The sequence below is a fragment of the Tachyglossus aculeatus genome, chromosome 25 (genome assembly GCF_015852505.1).
Source record: "Tachyglossus aculeatus isolate mTacAcu1 chromosome 25, mTacAcu1.pri, whole genome shotgun sequence".
NCBI lineage: Eukaryota > Metazoa > Chordata > Mammalia > Monotremata > Tachyglossidae > Tachyglossus > Tachyglossus aculeatus.
Genome location: NC_052090.1, coordinates 26,972,411 through 26,983,786, shown reverse-complemented (window position 1 = coordinate 26,983,786; position 11,376 = coordinate 26,972,411). Strand labels below are relative to the sequence as shown.

The following is an 11,376-nucleotide window of genomic DNA, read 5'->3' as shown; positions in this document are numbered from 1 at the left end:
TTGGTTTTGTCTCCCCTTTTAGACTGTGAGCCCGCTGCTGGGTAGGGACCGTCTCTAGATGTTGCCAGCTTGGACTTCCCAAGCGCTTAGTCCAGTGCTCTGCACACAGTAAGCGCTCAGTAGATACGATCGATGATGATAATGATGATGATGATCGGCCGGTAGGGGGCGTGTCCCGGAGGGCGAGGGAGCGTCGGCCGGTGGGGGGCGTGTCCCGGAGAGTTTAGGCGGATCGGCCGGTAGGGGGCGGCAAGGGGCGTGCCCCGGAGGGCGGAGGAGGAGCGGCCGGTAGGGGGCGTGTCCCGGTGGGCGGAGCGGCCGGGAGGGGGCGTGTCCCGGAGCTCCTAGGTGGATCGGCCGGTAGGGGGCGGGTCCCTACGGGCGGAGCGGCCGGTAGGGGGCGGTAAGGGGCGTGTCCCGGCGGGCGGGGGCGGATCGACCGGTAGAGGGCGTGTCCCGGAGGGCGGAGCGGCCGGTAGGGGGCGTGTCCCGGAGGGTCGGGTCGGGGCGTGTCGTGCCGGTAGCGGCCGGTAGGGGGCGTGTCCCGGCGGGGCGGGGCGGGGCGGAGCTGGAGACGGAAGCGCGGGCGGCGCAGCGGCACCCGAGGCCCGGGCCGGGCGGGACCGGACCGAACCGGAGCGGACCGGACGGAACCGGAGCGGACCGGCCCACAGCGGAGCCATGGACGGGGGCGGCCGAGGTGAGCGGGGCCGGGGCCGCCGCCGCCGCCGGATGCCGTCCTCCGGCTCGGTCGGTCTCTCGGTCTGTCTGCCGGGGCGGGGTCCGTTCCCCCCCATCTTACCTCCTTCCCTTCCCTTCCCACAACACCTGTATATATGTTTGTACAGATTTATTACTCCATTTATTTATTTTACTTGTACGTATCTATTCTATTTTATTTTGTCAGTGTGTTTGGTTTTGTTCTCCGTCTCCCCCTTCTAGACTGCGAGCCCGCTGTTGGGTAGGGACCGTCTCTAGATGTTGGCAGCTTGGACTTACCAAGCGCTTAGTACAGTGCTCTGCACACAGTAAGCGCTCAATAAATACGATTGATTGATTCCCCGGCCTCCCCAGGGCGGACCCCTTCGATCCCGATCCGATCCGGGAAAAGGCCTCCATCCCTCCCTCCGTCCCTCCCTCCCTCCTGTCATCCCGCTCCTCCGGCCGAGGTCAGCGCAACCCCCCGCCCCCGGCCAGGTGCCAAGCACTGCACTAAGCGCTGCGGTGGGGACCCCCGTCCCATCCCCCTTTTCCAGATGAGGGCACTGAGGCCCAAGTCCGTAGCATCATCATCATCATCAATCGTATTTATTGAGCGCTTACTATGTGCAGAACACTGTACTAAGCGCTTGGGAAGTACAAATTGGCAACATAACAGAGACAGTCCCTACCCAACAGTGGGCTCACAGTCTAAAAGGTAGCAGACAGTAGCAGACAGATGGAGGAGCCGGGATAATAATCATAATCATTTTGGTACTTAATAAATGCCATTATTATTTGTTAAGCACTTACTATGTGCAAAGCACCGTTCTAAGCGCCGGGGGAGGGGGGGGGAATACAGGGGGATCAAGTTGTCCCACGTGGGGCTCACAGTCTTAATCCCCATTTTCCAGATGGGGTAACTGAGGCACAGAGAAGTGAAGTGACTTGCCCAGAGTCACACGGCTGACAAGCGGGATGAGAACCCAGGAGCTTCTGACCCCCAGGCCCGGGCTCTAAATAATGATGATGATGATGATGATGGCATTTGTTAAGCGCTTACTATGTGCACAGCACCATTCTAAGCGCCGTTGGGGGGGATACAAGGGGATCAGGTTGTCCCACGTGGGGCTCACAATCTTAATCCCCATTTTCCAGATGAGGTAACTGAGGCCCAGAGAAGTGAAGTGACTTGCCCAAAGTCACCCAGCTGACAAGCGGGATGAGAACCCAGGAGCTTCTGACTCCAAGCCCGGGCTCTAATAACAATACTACTAATAATGATGATGGCATTTGTTGAGCGCTTACTATGTGCACAGCACCGTCCTAAGCGCCGGGTAGATGCAAGGTAATCAGGTTGTCCCACGTGGGGCTCACAGTCTCAATCCCCATTGTACAGATGTAGGCACTTAGTACAGTGCTGGCACACGGTAAGCGCTCAGTAAATACGATTGAAAGAAAGAAAAAGGTGAGGTCACTGAGGCCCAGAAAAGCTAGGTGACTTGCCCAGAGTCACACAGCTGACAAGTGGCGGAGCTGGGATTTGAACCCACGACCTCTGACCCCCCCAAGCCCAGGCTCTTTCCACTGAGCCACGCTGCTTCTCTGCCCACTAGTCCAGCCGGCTTCTGTTGGCCCACGGTGCTCCCATGTCCCATGCGGGCACAGGTCCAGCCTCCATCCCTGGGACCCACCCTGGCACGGGTCAACACGTGTGCGTCCACACACATGTGCGTCCACACACATGTGCGTCCACACCTAGGTCACGTGCACAGAGGTAGCCGGCCGGCCGGGCGGTGGTCCACAGAGGGGGCAGGCCAGGCCCTGGGGCAGCCCCGGTCTGCGGAGACTGTCCTGCCCTCCACACCCTCCGCCTCTCTTCCCAAAAGGGTTGGGGGGCAGGGGCGGATCCATCTGCCGTGGACTTTGGCAAGGAGTGGCCTCGTCTGGGCAACTGCCGCCGCGCCCCCTTTGCCCAGTGCCCGCCGAGATCGAGCCAGAGGTCAGGCCGCCCAGTCCATGCAGCCCGTCCCCCTGCGAGTAATAATAATAATAATAATGGCATTTGTTAAACGCTTACTACGTGCCAAGCACCCTTCTAAGCTCTGGGGTAGATACAAGGCCATCACGTTGTCCCACGTGGGGCTCACCGTCTTCATCCCCATTTGACAGATGAGGTCACCGAGGCCCAGGGAAGTGAAGGGACTTGCCCAGAGTCACACAGCCGACAAGCGGCGGAGTCAGAATCCGAACCCACGACCTCTGACTCCCAAGCCCGTGCTCTTTCCATTAAGCCACGCTGCTTCTCGTAATAATGGTAATTAAGTGCTTACTATGTGCCAAGTACTGTTTTAAGCGCTGGGGTAGGTACAAGTTAATCAGGTTGGACACGGTCCTTGTCCCACATGGGGCTCACATTCTCAATCCCCATTTTTACAGATGGACACAGTCCTTGTCCCTCATGGGGCTCACATTCTCAATCCCCATTTTTACAGATGAGGTCACTGAGGTATAGAGAAGCGAAGTGACTTGTCCAAGGTCACACAGCACACAAGTGGCAGAGCTGGGATTAGAGCCCATGACCTTCTGATTCCCAGGCCCGTGCTCTACGCTAGGCCGTGCTGCGTCCCCACACTGGTGGGGATGGGGAAACTGAGGCTCAGAGAGGGACAGGGACCTGTCCAGGGTTCCAGGGAAGCAGCTTTCTCCCCCTGGTCCATCTGACCTCATCCTGTCCAGCCTGCCCCTTACCCCACCAGGCCCTTCCCGCTTCCAGACTGTCGGAAGGGAATATGTCTGCCGATTCAGCTGTATTGTCCCAAGCGCTTAGTACGGTGCCCTGCAGGCAGCAGCGCTCAATAAATACCATTCGTCGACTGATCGATCAGAAGCCGCTCTTGGCTGCTTCCCAGGGTCGGAGTGCGCGGTGGGGTCCCGGGGGGTGGCGGGCGGGGGTCCGGTCACGCGGGGGCTCTGAAGGCGCTGCCGAGGCCGGGGGGCAGCGAGGAGGAAACCCACCCCACAGGCCCCCGCTGCCTTGCGGTTCTCGGCCCACCCCGGCAAATATTGATCTGAGGGGTGGTGCCTCGGCGAGCACGCCCTGTCATCCGGGAAGCCACGTGGCCTAGTGGAAAAAGCACGGACCTGAGTTCTAATCCCAGCTCTCCCACTTGCCTGCTGTGTGACCTTGGGTAAATCACTTAACTTCTCTGGGCCTCAATTTCCTCACTTATAAACTGGGGGTGAAATACCTGTTCTCCTTCTTACTTAGACTCGGGGACAGGGATCGGTTATCCTGTATCCACCCCGGCGCTTAGCACGGTTCTCGGCACGTAATAAATGCTTAACCAATGCCGTTATTATTCTTCCCGCCGCAGCCCCGCATCCTCAAGCTGGCTGCTGCCGAGATGTGGTCAGGATCCGGGCTCCAAACGAGGCTCAGTGACCGCCACCGCTCTCTGCCCTTCCAGTATCTTCTCAAGGAAGAGCCCACAGGCCCAGGCCTCTTTCCAGAAATCATTCTGGGACCCGGCCAAGGCCGAGGGTTGGTTGGAGATGGAGGGCCAGGCAGAGCACGGGGATCAGCCGGGGCCCTCGGGGCCAGATTTGGTGGCTTTCTGCGCTGGGAAGCAAGGCTATCCTCGGGCATTTTCTGGGCCAGTCTTTCCAGCCTCACCCCAGGTCCTCGCCCGGGCACTGCTGGGCATTTTGGCAGGAGCGACCCGAGGCTTTGGGGGTTTCTGAGTGAGAGGGGGCCAGGCCGGGGCCAGGATCACGTCCGGGACCAGCCTAGACAGCTCCCTCTCCCCGGCCCCTTCCCCATTCCCGCACAGTGCGGGTTGGGGGAGGCTGAGGCCTGGTGTCGGGGCACCGCAGGGCTGCCTGGTCCTCGGCCGTGGCACGGCGGGTGGGTGTGCCATCCATCTGTCCATCCGGGGCACCGACAGGCTCCCCACTCGAACGGCCTGCCCTTCCATCTGTGTCCCAAGCTCACCTGAGTCCCTTGCCCAGACCACCTGCCTGCCCGCCTGACCGCCCGCCCGCCCGGTAGAGTCCTGGGAGTGGAGGCTGGGGGCAGAGGAGGGACGGGTCGGTGTGGGAGGGACCCCAGCCTTCACGGCTGACGGGCACCTGCCCCGACCCCAGGCCGGCGTGGGGGTGGGTGTACAGTGGGCTCGGAGTGCGGGGGGACGGGGAGGGCCCGCGGGGCTGGAGCAAGATCTCCACGATGGCCCTGCCGCCACCCCCGCCCCTCCCTCCCGCCCACCTCGGGACTCGTGGCAGTGGAGAAACCGGGCGGACCTGCTTGGCCGCCTCCCCTCCCCCTCGGAGGAACGGGCCGTGGCCTTCAGGCTTCCCTCTGGGCTTGCGGGGCCCGGGTGCGGTGGGTGCCACCCACCTGCAGCGTCCACGTGCCCCGGCGACCCTTGGCCGGCTGGGGCTGTTGGCTGTGGAATCGATCCCAGGGGCCAACTGGTCCAGCCCCCTGCCTCCAGGCAGCAGTGTCTGCCCTACATAATAATAAAAATGATGGTATTCGTTAAGCACTTACTACGTGCCAAGCACCGTTCTAAGCACTGGGGTAGATACAAGGTGATCAGGTTGTCCCACGTTGGGTTCACAGTCTTCATCCCCATTTTACAGGTGAGGGAACCGAGGCCCAGAGACGTTCAGTGACTTGCCCAAAGTCACACAGCTGACAAGTGGCAGAGCAGAGATTAGAACCCACGACCTCTGACTCCCAAGCCCTTGCATTTTCCACTAAGCCACGCTGCTTCTCGCAGATCTCCACCCCTCCCTGGGCAGCCCATTCCTGGATCTGTCCCCCTGACCATCTGGGTGGTTCTGCCTTGCGTCCCACCGCGATCCCTCCTGCTTCAGTAGAAACACTTTTTCCATCCTCTGCCCCCAGCTGACCTTCCACCCCGACCTGCCCTGTCTCCGGGACTGAGGGGGTGCTGGATTTCTGGCCCAGGAGGGCGAGCGCCCCATGCCTTGTCACTCTGGGGGAGTCGGGGAGGGAAAGGGGGGTCGCGGGGGTGTGGGCCGCTGCGTGCTAGGGGAGAGTCTGGGATGGAGAGGGATGAGTCAAGGGTGTTGGATGGGCCATGCTGGGTCACTGGGGGAGAGTCTGGAATGATCTGTACTGGGTCACTTTTGGGGGGTCAGGGATGTGGGATGGAGAGAAGAGAATCTGGGGGTGTGGGACGGCCTGTGCCGGGTCACCTCGGGAGAATCAGCGGTGTGGGTCACCGGACGGGGTGGTGGCGGGGACATTCTGGCCGTAGCGTCCCCGGCGAGGCCCAGGAGCCGAGGGGAGGAAGCAGTCTCCGGGCCGGGGCGGCTCCAGGTGGCCGGACTTTGGCTGGTCCCGAGCTGGCAAACCTCACGGCCTCGCACCGTCTCAAGGCCTCCCTTGGCTCCTGCCTCTTAGAACACAACCTTGCTGGAGGCTGGGAAGGGCCCCCCTCCTCCCACAGGGCTGGGCTGGACCCCGAGGCCAAAGTACACGGGCTTCGATTCTCCTCGTACTGCTCAGGAAGTGGCGGGGAAGGGCGGCTCCTGGGGCGGCAGGATGGGTGTCGCCGGGGTGAGGAGCGGGGGTCCCCGGGGACGGACGCTGCAGTCCCGGTTCATCGGTCAGGGCGGCCCCTTCCTCCCTTCCACCGAGCAGGATGGACACCAACTAGCCAGCCCCCAGCTTGGGCCTGCCTCGTCCTGCCCCTCGGACATTCCGGCCCCCCGCCCCCAAATACTCCAGGCTTCCCTGGTGACAGGCTCAGCTCAGTTACCGGGGCAACGGCTGGCAGGTGCCTCTTTTCCCGGGATCGCCCTCCCCACCCCACCCCTGCCAGACTGATGCCCTGGTTGGTTAGGAGGAGCCCAGGGATAGCTCGGGGCAGGGCAAGGGGGGTAGGCGGCATCACCGCCCCTCTTGGCAGGCCCCTGCCCCCTGGTCTGCCTGACCCCCATCCCCATCCCCAGACCTGTTGAGGACCGAATCGCTCCTGGAGGAGGGAGAAGACGCGGCTGCCTCCGTCGGGGCCGGCGAGACCCTGTCGCAGCAGGAGCAGGAGGAGCTGAGGAAGGAACTCGCCAAGGTGACGGGCCTTGGGGTCCGGGTTCCCCGGTCCGGCCCGGCCCCACCCCCCCGCTCCCATCCCAGCCCTCCATCCTCCCCCAGCCCAAGCCCAGGCAACGGGGCTGGGCCGCTCAGTCGAGGCTGATTCCAGGCCCTGAGTCCAGCCCCTCCAAGCCTCACTGTTTCTGCTGGGGCAGTCGGCCCCTATGAGAAGGGACTGTGACTGAGCTGGTGGGGCGTCCCAGGGCATAGAGCATCTCCCCCTGTGCCGCCATGATGGTCGGTGGGCAACTTCCCTGCCCCTGCCCCTGCCCGGCGCCGGTCCCTGTGCCCCGGTCGCGGTGCCAGTGCCCTGACCTCACTGACCGCCGCTGCGCCTGGCCAGGTGGAGGAGGAGATCCAGACGCTCTCTCAGGTGCTGGCGGCCAAGGAGAAGCGGCTGGCGGACATCAAGAGGCAACTGGGGGTCAGCTCGCTGCAGGAGCTGCGGCAGAACCTCTCCGAGGCCTGGCAGGACGTGACCGCCACCACCGCGTACGTCCCCGGCGGGGGGCTGCCTTTGGTTGCCCTGGGTGGAAGGGGAGCCTGATGCAGGCTGGCCCGCGTCCTCCCTCCCCCCACCTCCTCTCCCTTCATGCTTCTCTTCCCGGGTACCTTCAGGTACAAGAGGACGTCCGAAACGCTGTCTCAGGCTGGCCAGAAGGCCTCGGCGGCCTTCTCGTCCGTCGGTTCGGTCATCACCAAGAAGCTGGAAGACGTGAGGTACGTGGTCTCGGCCGACCGGTCGGGGACGGTAATCCGTGGCTCGTGCTACTCCCCGGGCCTGTGGCCTTCCTTTTTCCGCAGATGATGCTCAGGTCCCCGGGCAGGCGGAGGGGGAGGCCTCGCGGTTCGGAATGGTTCTGGGCCATCTCTTGGGACTGTCCACTTTTCCATGGAAATGGTCTCAGTATTGGGAACACTGGGCCGGCTGGGCTGTGCTGGTTGCTTCTGAGCGTGGATGACCAGGGCATCGCCATCCGTGCCCCCCATGGCCTGAGAGGGCTCGGGCAGAAGGCCGCCAGTGCTCAGTGTCCTTCCATTACAGGCAGTTGGCATCTCCCCTCTGCCTTTGAGCCGTCCCCATCACCCTTGCCCGGGGCCCTCGCCGTCCATCTCATCATCCACCCTACCATCCTGACCCTCACCGTCCGCCTCACTGCCCACCCCCTTGCGTGGCCCTGCCGTCCACCCTGGGAGCTTGGCTGGGTGCTTCAGGCCGTGATCAGTGCGCACGAGTGTTCGCCGCGTCTCCTGGTGTCCGTGTGTGTGGCAGGGAGCGGGAGCTGTGTATCTCTATGGCTGATATCTCTTGGGGAGTGGGTTTGAAGGCCTGCGCCTTGGGGTGCCCTGAGAGGGTGAGGCGCCCCTGCGCCCATTCTCACGTCTCGTGGCGCAAGACCTTCCTGGGCCGGGCTGTGGGGATGTGGGGCCACAGCCGGTCACCTCAGCTTCCTCCTTTCTCTCCTGATGCTTCCGCTGGTTCCGTGCAGGGCACAGGCCTTGGCACCGTCCTTTAGGTAAGCGGAGCCGGGCGGGTGGGCGGCAGGGCCCGAGGGAGGGCTCTAGGCTTCCCCGCCCCCAGAGAGCTCCAACCGACGCTGTCGGAGCCGAGCCGGTGCTGGAGCCCAGCCCCGGTCCGTCGGAGGGACCGGGCTTATCCCCGTTGGCCGGGGCGGTGCCGGACGGCCCGCTGCACCGGCCGCTCCCCCGCTCCGCCTGGCCCCCGGCAGCGCTCTGATGGTTTGCTCCGCTCTGCGTCCCTTGGGGTCGTGGGTGGGGAGGAGAGGGGTGACTCAAAGGCACAGTCCGGCAGGCGGGAGGCCCCGGCCCCCAGGGACAGGCAGGGAGGGTCCAAGGGGTTGAATGGGGTCCCCGACCCGGGGTCCCCGACCCTCCCAGGTTTACCCATCCCCAGGTAAGTGGGTGGTTCAGATGGGATGGGAAAGGTCCCGGGGCATTGGAGGTTGTCTGGGAAGGGGCGGTTTCCTACCTTGTTAGGTTTAGCGGGTCGTGGCAGGGAAGGGGGTGAGAGCTGGATCTCGGGGCGGGCAGGACGAGGGGTCGTCGAAGCGGTTTCCCGGGAAGCAACCGGCCCCAAGTCCCCAGCCGGCTCGCCTTGTGCTCCTCTGTGCCGATCTGGTGCCGTCTGACTTGGCATCACTCGATGGGGAGTCAGTTCCCGGCCCTGGTGGGGGGGGCAATCAGACTGCAGCCCGATGGGGGCCTGGGATGGCGGCCCTGGGATCAGCGTGGCCTTTCCCTCTGACCGGCCCGCGTTTCTGGTGAAACAGGACAACAGGCAGGGTTTTACGTTGCCTCCGTCGATCAGTGGTATTTATTGAGCACTTACTGTCCACAGCACACTCTACCGAGCGCTTGGGACGATAAGTTAATGCGTTAGATCTGGCAGATGCAACCCCTGCCCTCCAGGAGTTTCTAGTCTAGTGCCGAGCTAATGGCGTTTCTGTCTTTCCTTCACGCTGCGCCCCAGTATCCGCTCCATCCAGCACTCAATTAGCATGCCCGCCATGAGGTAAGCCGAGCCGCGTCACCGTCGGCCAGCCGGGCCGGGCCGGGCCGGGCCGGGCGGGCTCCCGGCTTGGGACCAAGCTCCGGCTTCCCCACTCCGGGGGAGGCCAGAGAGGCCCCCAGCAGGCTTGGACGTCCTTACTGGTCGTTACTGAGTGGCGACGACCGATTCAGTGCTCACTCTGTGCTGGGAGGGGGAAGCGGGCCATCCGATCGGACCCGGCCCCCACGTGAGCCCCCCGCATGAACTCGGGTGAGCCCCTCCTGCGAAACCCCAGCCCAGGGGCACCGTCCTCAGCCCGACACTTATGCCGCGGCAATTGCGGTGGCTGCCAGGGGTGGCTGGAACCTGCCCGGCCGGGGTCCGGGGGCTGCCCGGGGGCTGGGAAGGGGCTGACCCTGGGTGGGCCTCAGCTGACAACGACCTCTGCACCCGGGACCTTTCACCCAAGTGACTCTTACGGGGTCTTGCTGACAATTATTAAATAATGGCATTTGTTAAGCACTTACTGTGTGTCAAGCGCCGTTGTAAGCACTGGGGTGGAGATGAGTTAATCAGGTCGCAGTCCTTGTTCCACACGAGGATCACACACTTTAAGTAGAAAGGGGAAGCAGAGTGGCCTAGTAGAAAGAACATGGGCCTGGGAATCTGAAGGACCTGGGTTCTAATCCCAGCTCCGCTAATTGCTTGCTGTGTGACCTTGGGCAAGTCACTTCACATCTCTGGGCCTCAGTTTCCTTAACTGTAAAATGGGGATAAAATACCTGTTCTCAATCAATCGATCAATCGTATTTATTGAGCGCTTACTGTGTGCAGAGCACTGTACTAAGCGCTTGGGAAGTACAAGTTGGCAACATATAGAGACAGTCCCTACCCAACTTGGACCTTGAGCCCCATGCCGGACTCATAAATTAAAAAATTTTTTAAAAAAAGCATTGAAGAAACTGGGGCACAGAGAATAATAATAATAATAATTATGGTATTTGTTAAGCGCTTACTGTGTGCCAGGCACCGTACTAAGCGCTGGGGTGGATCCAAGCAAATTGGGTCGGACACAGTCCCCGTCCCACGTGGGGCTCAGAGTCTCAGTCCCCATATTACAGATGAGGGAACCGAGGCCCAGAGAAGTGAAGCGACTTGCCTAAGGTCACACAGCAGACAAGCGGTGGAGCCGGGATTAGAACCCATGACCTTCTGACTCCCAAGTCAATTCTCTATCCACTAAGGCAGAGAAGCGACTCACCCAAGATCCCGGAAGGCAGATGGGAAGCCGGGTCCTCTGCCTCTTAGGCCCATCCCTTTTCCACTAAGCCCCACCGCTTCTCCTATTATGGGGGCTTGCTCTTCCTCCATCATCCCCTTCAGCTGTGAGGAGTCCAGGCTCTGACCTGAATGAAGGAAAATGTTGAGAACCATCATCATCATCAATCGTATTTATTGAGCGCTTACTGTGTGCAGAGCACTGTACGAAGCGCTTGGGAAGGACAAGTTGGCAAAATATAGAGACGGTCCCTACCCAACAGTGGGCTCACAGTCTAAAAAGAGAACCAGCTGCCCTTTACACAACAGGGGTGCGATTCATTCATCGAAAGTATTTAAGCACCGAGCACTTGGGAGAGGACAGTGAAGCTGGTAGACCCAACCTTTGTGCTCAAGGAGTTTACAGTCTACTGCGTTTAGAGCACTGCGCTGAGCACTTGAGAGAGGACAAGAGAGTTAGTAGACACAATCTCTGCTCTCAGAGTTTACAATCTGCGCGCAGAGCACTGAATTTAGCCCTGGGGAGAGTGCAGTAGAGTTAGTAATAATAATAATAATAATAATTATAGTACTGGCATCAAGCACTTAGTACAGTGCTCTGCACATAGTAAGCGCTCAATAAATACGATTGATGATGATTTAATAAGCACTTACCATGTGCAAAGCACTGTTCTAAGCACTGGGGAGGTTACAAGGTGATCAGTTTGTCCCACGGGGGGCTCGCAGTCTTCATCCCCATTTTCCAGATGAGGTAACTGAGGCA

At 61.3% G+C, this 11,376-nt stretch overlaps 1 protein-coding gene across 3 annotated transcripts in view; it reads left to right on the top strand.

The window, feature by feature from the left end:
- Nucleotides 1–577: 577 nt before the first annotated feature.
- Nucleotides 578–11,376, top strand: part of TPD52 (tumor protein D52) — a 44,997-nt gene continuing 34,198 nt past the window's right edge. For 2 of the 3 annotated variants that reach the window (XM_038766456.1, XM_038766455.1), the window contains exons 1-4: nucleotides 578–700; nucleotides 6,685–6,800; nucleotides 7,167–7,315; nucleotides 7,442–7,543. In XM_038766456.1, coding sequence (XP_038622384.1) covers nucleotides 682–700; nucleotides 6,685–6,800; nucleotides 7,167–7,315; nucleotides 7,442–7,543 — 386 coding nt within the window. In that variant the 5' untranslated portion in view covers nucleotides 578–681. Of the gene's footprint in view, nucleotides 701–6,684; nucleotides 6,801–7,166; nucleotides 7,316–7,441; nucleotides 7,544–8,313; nucleotides 8,341–9,314; nucleotides 9,357–11,376 lie in introns of all 3 variants that reach the window. The other variant, XM_038766454.1, reaches the window with a different exon arrangement.